This window comes from Gekko japonicus, unplaced genomic scaffold (assembly GCF_001447785.1).
Source record: "Gekko japonicus isolate JY-2015 unplaced genomic scaffold, Gekko_japonicus_V1.1 scaffold578, whole genome shotgun sequence".
In the NCBI taxonomy this organism is placed as follows: domain Eukaryota; kingdom Metazoa; phylum Chordata; class Lepidosauria; order Squamata; family Gekkonidae; genus Gekko; species Gekko japonicus.
The window spans coordinates 24,003-35,180 of NW_015168668.1; the positions used below are offsets into that span (position 1 = coordinate 24,003).

Consider the following 11,178-nt stretch of genomic DNA (forward strand, 5'->3'; position numbering starts at 1 on the left):
CTCCTCCTCCTCCTCCTCCTCCTCCTCCTCCTCCTTCTCCTTCTTCTTCTTCTTCCTCCTATACGCTCCTGAACCTGCGTCTGATATGTCTCCAAAAAGCACTTTCCTGGGGGCACCTTGTCTGGGGGTCTGTAACTCAGACCCACCCCAGACTAATCTGCACGTCACTTGTGGGGAATGTGGGGAGGCATCCCGGGGAGCTGTCTCTAGCCCACACAGGGTTGAGCAGTCATGTAGATTGGGAAATTTTAGGAGCCCAGTAAATATGCTTTAGGAACCCACTGGATGCCACAACCTACCCTCCAACTCCAGTGCTATAGCTCAGTTTTGCAGTAGAGCAAATTTCTGAGATTTGGCGGTTGAAGGGGTAGGTTGCTGTTTCCTTGTTTGAGAACCAGCGGTCTGCTTCTTCAGTCCTTCAAGCTCAGGATTACCTAACAACATGGAGTTAGGGAGTAGATAAAGGAGCAAACTGAAAACGGTCCGCCATGTTTTGCTGTTGGGCCTGCATTTGGTTTAATAAATTATCGTTCCTGGTTATAACTGAACCAGTTCAGGGAAAAAGGTATTGACTCACACCACACTGAATTGTGACAGTTTTAGATATTCTGATACCTTAACATAATTTCTGAACCTAACATCCTCTTTCCCCCCCCCCCCAAATGTTACAGGCTGTACAATGTCAGCAGGAGTTTTGTGCCAGTTATTTGCTGCAACACGGTGCAGACCCCAATGTAGTGGATTTAAACAGTAACACTGCCCTTCATTTTGCTGCCTCTACTTCAAGTTTATCTATAGCAGAACAGCTGCTTGAATATAACGCCAATGTTGATGCCCAGAACAAGGTAAACTTCAATTAGTTAAGTCATAAAGCAACTTTTGTTTTTATATACTCTTTTAATACTAGAATAATGCATCGAGGAGAAAATGTATAGGCAATGGTATGTACAATTGCAATGGAAGAGAAAAAGAATAAGATGATTAACCCACCTGTGCCTCTACATCTCTGTTCCCTCCCTCAGTTTGAGCAGCCTACAGCAGCTTCTCAGCAACTATATAAAAGCATGCTGATCCTGTGTTGAGCCTGATGTTCTTAAAAAGGATTTTTGTCATCTGTAGGAGCAGGATAGAAAAAAGCGATTCATACTCATAGCCTACAGAGTTCAGTGGCGTGGCTGTGTGATGCCTAGTTGAGCTGATGCACCCTGAACTGAGGGCAGAATGCAGGCCAAGGGGAAACGTGTGGCAGCTGGTACCATCAGTAGCCAGGCTCAGGTGGATGCAGCCTTTCTAGACTCATAGGACCAGCCTGGGTGCCCAGAGGTCCTGAGCCTTTTGAGGTGTCTCCTTCTGCCTTCCTTGCTTGTGTTCTAGTCTCTACCCAATGTAAACATGGTAGCTGTGAAAGTAAAGATATGGACAAATCTGACCACAACACCCTCTGGATCATTAGGAAGGAAGGCAGATATCAAACAATCCTTTGAACTTTGAGGCCAGACAGGGGCACACATTAATTGGCAGTTAGCTGTTGCCAGCTTCATGCAAACTTATGCTCTGAACATCTCTGTGGCTTGGTTTTGCTTTACTTAAACCAGTCTATCCCTGTTAATGTTCCATCATATTTAGCTGGCATCAGGGGAAACATGTTTGTGCAGACACTGCTTAAAAACTGCCAGTGAGGGGGAGCTCACCGCCTCCCTAGGCAGCTGATTCCACTGTTACACAACTCTTACCGTAAAAAAGGTTTTCCTAATATCCAGCTGGTACCTTCCTGCCCTCTATTTAAACCCATTATTGTGAGTCCTCTCCTCTGCTTCCAACAGGAACAGCTCCCTGCCCTCCTCTAAGTGACAGCCATTCAAATACTTGAAGAGAGCAATAAATCTCCTCTCTGCTTTTTCCTCTCTCCATTGTCCCTCCCATGCCAGGTGTAACCTAACCTAAGCAGAAAGCAGGAGTAGCCCTTGCATAAAATGTGATACTTCTTAACTTCTTAGAGATGTAAGGATGAGCAGATTACTAATAAGATTGCTGTTTTTGTAATATTTGTGTATTGGCTGAAAATTAAATGTATTTCTTGCTGTGAACAAATGATTTGTGATAAGTGATCTTTGCATTAGTTATATCACTTATGAATGGGTATTGCAAAGAGATCTAATTTTTTGTTCCTATAGATAAACCCTTTTAAAATGCAACTGACATGATAGCCTTAGCTTGTGTCAAGTACCACTAAAAAAATTAAAAATAGATTATGGGAATCTATTAAATGAGTTCATAACATTATCTTATCACATATATTTTATTGGATCAGTTATTAGGGTTTTTTTCTAGGCATTTTTCTATTAAGAGTAGCCAAAAAACAAAGTTTGAAATGTTACCAACATTTATATTGCATGTGTATGAGGGAAAATTTCATGACTTTCAATTTTTATGCTTGTAGGATGGGAACACACCTCTTATTCTTGCAGTAGCAGGAGGTAATCAAGAAATGGCAGAGTTTCTTCTTAAAAAAGGAGCATCAGCACATGCTAGGGAAAACTCAGGAAGGTATTATCTATCTCTCAAGTCTTTACAACTATTTCTGGGGATTGAGAATTGCTATTTCCTAGATATATACATGCTGAGATAAATGACGTGTGTAATGCTATCAGAGGTGATGTGCTCATTCCCCCCCCCCCCCCCGCCCCCTACATGGTTGCTGAAAGATGATGTCCAGGGTACTTTACATTGAAACCAGATTTCCTTCTGAGGTACAAATACAGGCAACCTGTGGTTTGTGCCTCTTGTGCTCGCTAAGGCAGGGAAGCCTCTGCTCGGAAAGGGCTTTGGTGACACTTCTTAGGTCGGCTGGAGTTCATTCCCTGGCTTTCTGCCCTTTTCCTTCTTTTCTTTCTGGTTCTCTTCTTTTTCCATGTTATTTTCTACCTCCCCCTCCCCCTGGTTTCTGTGACTCTTAGACATCCTTCCCCTTCTCTTCCCTCTAAGTCTGTCCACTCCTTCTCTATCTGCCTGTCTTCCTGTTTGCTGCCCTCCTTGCCCTGCTCTGTGGTTGGCTGCTGTCATGACCCCAGGGGGACTCCAACTTCTGCCGCCACCACCCTGGACTTCGGTCCCTTGAGAAGGCCCAGGGTACCCTCTCAAGCCCATCCAAAATGCCCCTTTTACAGCCGAGAAAACATGAGTGTGATGACCAAGGCAGAGAAACCGTGAACAGAAAGGGTTTGTTTTTACAATACTGGGCAGGGGGAAAACAAGACAAGACAAGGTGCCATCATATAACAGTAGTTAAAAGGAAAAATAAACAGAATCTAACACAGCTACCTATTACTATTCCTAACTGGTTACTACTTCCAGGCCCACAGCCTGCCTAACACTCACGCTGAGCTAAGTGGGGGATCTTTTCCTCTCACCAGACCAGCCTGTCCCCACAGTGACCAGGCCACAGAGAGAGACGAAAGAACCCCGTTTTCCACAGTTAACACCTCAAGTCAGACTCTCCTCACAGTATGCAACAGTCTCCTCCCAGAACCTCTCTCTCTGATTGGCTATAGCCCGTTGCTAAGCCTTATGGGGATTGTAGGCCATCTGCTTTCACTGCCATGCAGGTCTCTCCTGGGACCAGGCCGCACCAGGCCCTGCTCCCAGTCCTGCACAGATCATGACAGCTGCTGAGGCACAACATCTGGAACCTGGGGACACAGGTCCCACCCCCACCCAGAGTCGCTAAGTAGTGTTAGCAGGCAGATTCTTGTCCTGATGGCCAAGTGGTTGCAGCTGCTGCTTTGATCAGAGAATCACTGGACATATTTTCCACAGGGCTGTTCTAGGGTAGCCACCCACTCGTTCCTGTTTCCCGGGTGGTGCTGGCAAGCCAGGTGAGTGGCCTCCCCGTTCCTTAACAATGCAGTTGTGGTTATTAGACCTGTATCCATGTTTCCAGGGCTGTGTCATCAGGTTTTAGCACCTGAGATGAACACAGAGACTGATATATCAATGTGGAGTAACTGGTAGTAGGCTTGCCAAGTCCCCCCGGGGGGCGGGAAAAACCCCGCCCCAGAGGCCCGTTCCCCGCCAGCGGCGGATCGGGCCCCGGGGGGAGCCCCACCCTGACGTGCGCGTCACCCGGAAGTGATGCGACCACGCCAGGCACGCTGGGGGCGGGGCCACGGTCATCTGAGGGAAAACTCTATGGTTTTCCCTCGGATGGTCGTGGCCCCGCCCCCAGCATGCCCGGCGTTGTCACGTCACTTCCGGGTGGTGTGCGTGCGGCACGCGCACTCCAGACGCCAGCCAGGAGTCCCCCACTGCGGCGCAACACCCGACTTGGCAACCCTAACTGGTAGGGAGATCAACTGGAGTTGCTTCTATTTACAGAACATTAATCCTTGAATGTACATTCAGATTGCAGATTGACCTCTTGTTTATTATTCTGAAACTTTCTGGATATATTTTTAATTTATTTTATAAAAAGTATACCCAACCTTTCTTCCCTCATAAGGGCTGCAAAGGCAGGTAACAATTTAAAACATATACCAATTTAAAATATAAAATCCAGTCTTAAAAACATTTAAAACCAACCAAACCTACATACTTAAAACAATTAGAACCAGAAGTAAAATATGTACCAAAAGATAAAACATAGGGCAGGAAGGAGGCATCACTGCCACAATGCCAAATGAAAGAAAGAAGTCTTCACCCACTGGTGCAAGAAGTCAGTAGAAGGGAACAGATGAGTCCCCTGAGGAGAGAGTTCCAGAGTTTTGGTGCCACGGCAGAGAAGTCCCTCCCCCAGTGTCAGAAGGTGGGTGGTACCTGAAGTGTAGTGGGTTAGACGCACTGAGACTGATGTAGTGGCCAGCATGGTTTACTGGTACACAACAAAGACAAAAACTAACGGCCGGGTGGCCAACTATATACACACCTGGGGACACTCCCCTAGGTCCCGTTGGTGGGTTTAAATCTCCCACCACGGTCCTATTGGTTCCCCAGTGGAGAGACTAGGAGCCTACTCCCCATTGTTCCTACAGAGTCAAGCTCGGGGGTATTCGCTGGCCCCTGGTGGCGGTCAGCGGACATAACAGTACCCAAATCAGAGCCCCCTAAAATGACCATAATAGTTGGGTATGTTCATAAGAGAGTATGTAGTCCTTCTGGTATACTGGTCTCAAACCATATAGGGTTTATGAACAGAATCAGGGATTATAATAAAGGATTGTGAATATAATACGGCATTAAGGTGATCACAGGTTATTTCCTCTCCTCTTGATTATTTGGCAGTGTCAAAAAAAGTTCAAGGTTATATTAGACCCATGCTGGCTTTCAGAAAACAAAATATCATAAAGGTGAATGTCATTGCTGCCAATTAAATATTCTTTTAGTGCAATGTACTTGATATTCTGTTCACACTTAGCAGCAAAATGAAAAACAAAATACCACATACAGAAGAGGAACACTTCAGTGACCATTGCAACACAGCTGACATCACCAGTCAACACTTGGTAGGCTATGCATGGAAGGAATCAGTTCTTGCACAGTCCTAGAATGCCTCAATGATTGCTCGAAACTGTTTCCTTGCCGCTGAAGTCATGCCTCAATGATATTGCCATACTCCATGGGGTCCCCAGCCTTTTTGAGCCTTCAGGGCACCATTTGAATTCTGACACAAGTTGGTGACAACTTCAAAATGTCTGCCATTGGAGGTGGAGCCAGTCACAAAATGGCAGAGAGTCAGGTTATGCATAACTCTAATAGTAAATCTTCAGCATTTAAGGCAGAAGTTCTGTTTAACAGCATGCCTTTCAAAGTGAACATGTTGTGTAAAAATGCTTTCTTACATACAGAAGCTTACTTTTAGTCACACAGTGAAAATCCTTTGCTGTGATTGCTGCTGCTGCTGAAGGAATGTTTTTAAAAATATGCACAGCCAATCAGAAACCCTGCTGGGTCAAAGCCCCACTCACTTCATTAGAGCACTTGGCAGGCATTAGGGAAAGTATCAGTAGGGTGCCATGGCACCCACAGGCACCGTGTTGGGACCCTTGCCCTGCTCCATCTCACGGACATGACCACACTACGCCATCCTTACTAGGGTGTACCACTGTAGTTTAAACAGCAGGTAATCTATTTATTTAATTCATTTGTACCCCACCTTTCTCCCCAATGTGGATCCAAAGTGTCTTACATTATTCTCCTCTTCTCCATTTTATCCTCACAACAATCCTGTGAGGTAGGTTAGGCCAAGAGAGTATGACTGGCCGAAGGTTACCCAACGAGCTTCCATGGCTTGAGTGGGGATTCCAACATGGGTCTCTCAGATGCTAGTCCAACACTCTTAACCACTACACTATAGTGGCTGGTACACTCAATGGATGCCTGTAGATGGCTTGAAGTCTCTGTACATGCACACCCCATATACAGCCACTCTGTAAACATATAGCGATGATGCAGTAAAGGAAGGATGAGTTTTTCTAGCTCATACTTAGCTGCCTGCTCTGCTCACTTGGGAGGAAAGTACATATGAAGAAGCCATGTCCCACCCTGGACAAGACTTCAGGACCTGTTGAAGGAAATGTTGCAGTAGGGAGAAGGGAGATGTTAGGACAAGCAACAACGAAAGCTGCAGTGTTAGTTCATTGATCTTGAGCCTTAACCTGCATTTTCCTTTGCAGCTAGGACGGTCATAAGGCTGCTGTTTAGAACACTTGTACGTGTTGGCTGACAGAAGGTTCACTTTTTGGAGTTGGCCAAGGGTAGTTCTATCTAATTAAAGCACAAAGAGTTGTTTTAACTTACTGTGAAAAGTGTGCATGACTGCATAATAGTCATGATAGAACTGGCAGTTAGATTTAGCTGTTTAATATTTTTAATATGAGCTCTTCACCTACAGAAACCTGGTAAAGGTATTTACTATAAATTTTTGCAAGAGCAAGATCCCTCAAATAAAACCACTGGAGAGATGTAATGTGGGGTTAATCTGTTTCCTTTCAAAGTAGGACATTCCTCTCTTCTGCTTTGCATACAAAACAAAAAAAATACTTCACAGTGGGGAAAGCAGATATAACAGCCCAGAGCAACTGTCAAAGTCTGACAGCTTTGATCACTGGACAGTTTAGCCGTTCAAACCGTGAACAGATCTCTGCACACATGACCAGGTGGAAGGCAATGAGCCCCACCTTTCTTTCTTTTTTCTTTTTTTTTACTGCCCCTGGGGGCAGAATTTTATTAAATCTTATTACACATTACAATACAAAACTTAATAGACAAACTAACACATAAAACATTAACACATAACATTAATGGGGGTAGTGAATTTTCATAGATATTACATTAATGATGCCTCATCGCCAATATTATCTAGATTTATATAGTGTGAGTGGGTCTCCTTACAATTTTCTCTTGTTGGGTTAAATCAATATACTTTAACTTGTAAGTCATTTTTCAATTGTATCTGCCTAAATGTAGTTATTGTACCAGTTATAAAAGTGTGTCCAAGTATTCTGGAATGTAGAGTCCGAGACCTTTGACCAATAAAGTCAATTTATCCATTTCTGCTGCTTCTAGAACTTTGTTTATGTATTCTTGTCTCGTAGGAGTCTCAGGTGTCTTCCAATATTTAGCGTATAGAATTCTAGCTGCAGTGGTTAAATATACAATAAGATAGCGATCCTCTTTGTTAAGATCTATCGGTAGAATGTTCAACAGTAACACCTCTGGTGTAAATGGTATAACCGTGCCTAACACTTTTTGAATCATTGCATGGATCCATATCCAATATTTTTTCGTTATTTCACAGTACCACCACATATGATAGAACGAGCCCACCTTATTTTCACATTTCCAGCACTTATTTGAACATTTACTATTACATTTCGCTAACATCTCTGGTGTTACATACCATCTATAAAACATTGTATATACATTTTCTTTATAAGCTATGGCTTTTGTAATTTTTATGTTTTTCTTCCACATTTGTTCCCATTGCTCTAAGTCAATATTGTGACCTATATTTTCTGCCCATTGAATCATATTTACTTTAACTGTTTCCTCTACCATCATATCATTCAGTAAGAGGGTGTAAATTCTTTTTATGAGTTTTTGATCAGAGGTTGTCATAATTTTTTCAGTCTCCATCAGGTTTTCATGAAAGCCTGTTTTCTTGTCTTTAGCAAGACTTTTGCACTTTTGCACTTTTTGCCATGATAAGTCCTTTAGCGGTTTCAGCTCATTCTTAGAGTCCAATATATCCTGATATCTTTTTGGTTTGTCTTCATCATAGATGCTTGATAACGTAAATGCTTCCAAAGGGGCAGTCAGGTTTGAATTTTTGTGAAAAATTGTTTGTGTATAGTTTCCCAAACTTTCAATAAAGATGCACGAAGCCAATGTTGTTTAAAGTACTTTTGTATAGACGCCTTCCCATACCATAAAAAAGCATGCCATCCCAGCATAAGGTCGTGGCCTTCTAGTTTTAATGTTCTCTTATCCTCAAGCATAATCCAGTCCCTAATCCAGACTAATGCCATAGCTCTATAGTACAAAGTCCAATTAGGATGTCCAAAACCTCCTTTTTCTTTGGTGTCTTGAAGAGCCTTCAGTCTTATTCTAGGACGTTTCCCTTGCCAAATAGATTTCGAGACTAACTGGTCCAGGTCTTTAAAAAAAATTTGGTTTTGCAAAATGGGAATTGTCTGAAATAAAAATATCCATCTAGGAAGAACATTCATTTTAATTAATGCAATTCGTCCCATTAATGAGATCTGTAGATTTTTCCATTTTTCTAAATCTTGTTTAGTTGTCTTCAAAAGTTCTTTGTAATTATTTTCTTGTAAGGCACTACATTTGTTTGTCATCATAATTTATATTTTCTTGTACCTGGAAGTTTGTGATTTCTTGTAATTGTTCCTTCTGTTTTGTGTCCATGTTCTTGGTCAAGATCTTTGTTTTATTAAGGTTCACCCTCAGCCCTGCAACTTGTCCATAATCTTGGAGTTTCTCCTTCAAATTAGAAGGTATCGGATTCTCTAAGATGAATGCTAGGTCATCTGCATGTTAATCAGTTAGGTTTACTCATAGGATTGTGCTATTAAGATTTCAGCCTTAGAGGTGCAGGTCAGTATTACCTAAGGATTGGTTTTATTTTCTCTGTTTGCCTGTAGTCTTGAGGTTGCTGGTTCTCACAGTTAGATCTGTACTTACTCCAAACTTGTATTTTTATTTTGTTTTATTTATTTTATCCTGCCTCATTTTGTTGTACATTTCTTTTTACTTGGGATAAATGCGTTACATTTTCCTTATCAGGGGCTCAAATACTCATCCTGGAAGCCAGTCAGCCAGGCTACTCAGAAAAACAGAGAAAATTAATCCTTCCTGTCAAAATGTATAGTTTGTTTTTTTGTTTCTCTCTCTCTTCCCCCCCTCCCCATTTTGGGGGTATAGCAGGTCAAAGTTCCGGAAGAAGTCACGGAGGGGAGGCAGTACATACACCTCATTAAGTACTTTTCCCCCTTGGTCCTGGTGGCAACTGATAAGCCCTCTTTTCCCATTTGGGGTCTTCCTCCCCAGTTGCTTTTCTCTTCACCTGCTTCTCCAGGGAATCATTTGATGTGAGAGGAGACTGCATGAACATGGTGACAAAGTCTGCTTGTGTTCAGTGGCAGCTTAAATGGAATGTCATGGCATCTGAATCCAGCTACCGAAACAAATATGCTGAGTAGAATTTTATGTCTCATTTCTGTTTTAGAACACCACTAATGACTGCTGCTTCTAATGGAGATGATGCTTTAATAAATCTGCTCATTCAATACGGCGCTGATGCTTCTGATAAAGATACAAATGGATGGACCGCGGAGGATTATGCTCTGATGGGTGGATATTCCCAGTAAGATTTTATTTAATATAAAGTGTATTTCTAAGCTTATCCATCAACAGAAAGAGAACTTTGAACTGTTCCTTATGTAGACAGGAGTCCCGCAAACTTTGACACTAATGAGTGATCCCAGGTGAAGAAACAATTGTTTGAGTGTCTGCAAATGGAGCAGAGAGTTAGGCCCTCGGGTTAGAGTGTAGTTGTGCTTTGGAGTCACACTGTCAAAATACTAAGATGCCTCAGCTGGCAGAGATTGTTCTATTCTCAGGCTTGGCCTCAGGCTTACTGAGGGCTTCGTTCTTAGGCAAAAAGTAACCTTGACAAATGATATGTTTAAGATTCCCCATATGAGAAGGGGCCCTTTTAAAACAAAAGACCCTACAGAAATAGAACAGAGCTAAAACGGCTCTTTAAAATGCCACTGATTTTATTTTTCAAAATTACATTGTGTTCTTTCATAATTTTTTCTTTTTCTTAGATTAAGTAAAAAACTCCATGGATATGGCAATGGGAAATATGCACAAAAGCCCTCATCTGAGAGTAGAAAAGGCCTGCCTATCTGTAGCAGTCCAGATAAAGATGGAGATAGTGGTTTGACATTGGGTGCGCCTGCAACAAATAAAGAAGGTATGGTTTTATGTAGTAAGATTGGTTAGTAAAGAGTTCTAAATGCATACAAGAACAGTGTAACAGTGAATTAATTTCCAGTGTCATTCCTATTTGGGAATTTATTCCCAGTGTACTTTTTCACATCTATGTGTCTAATAGCCCAGTGTGCCTCCCTTCCAATGGGGCTACCTGGGGAAACCCCCTAGGTTTACGGAAAAGTCTGCTTGTCAAAAGGGGAGGGGAATAACCCCAAATAGTAAAGGAAACTTTCAGGTAGCAGCTTTGGTTGTTGTGGCAACTCCTAGTGGTGCTGCATGTCTCAGTGGCAACCTTGGATGCCACCCAAAGAAGATGAGTGGGGGGCCAAAGTAAGAGGAGGCTGTGCATAGGGGAGGGTAGAGCTGGCAAAAGGGGAGGACAGAAGCTGCCTCTGGAAATGGCAGAAGGGGAAGGAGAGGAAGTGGAGCTGGAATCAGCAGTGAGGAAGGGAAAATGGAGACTGAGCCTGAGGGGTAGGAAAAAGCAGAAACTAGAGCCAGCAGGGGGGAAGTTGGGAGCAAGCAGGTGGTCATGGAAAAAGTATGAGTGTGGAAGGGGGGAGAGCAGAGCCAGTTCAGTTGGAGAGACTGGCAGGTGAGAACAGTAGCATTTGCCCTTTCTCTTGTAGGTCTCTTCTTGTAATTTCTAAAGTTCAACCACCTGAG

The 11,178-nt window shown here is 42.9% G+C and overlaps 1 protein-coding gene across 1 annotated transcript in view; it reads left to right on the forward strand.

Annotated features, from left to right (window-relative positions):
* The window catches only part of LOC107113910 (ankyrin repeat domain-containing protein 26-like), a 108,467-nt gene that overhangs the window by 8,293 nt on the left and 88,996 nt on the right, over window positions 1-11,178 (forward strand). Inside the window, exons 4-7 of the mRNA XM_015415313.1 lie at window positions 672-845; window positions 2,441-2,547; window positions 9,740-9,877; window positions 10,344-10,492. Coding sequence (XP_015270799.1) covers window positions 672-845; window positions 2,441-2,547; window positions 9,740-9,877; window positions 10,344-10,492 — 568 coding nt within the window. The remainder of the gene's footprint in view (window positions 1-671; window positions 846-2,440; window positions 2,548-9,739; window positions 9,878-10,343; window positions 10,493-11,178) is intronic.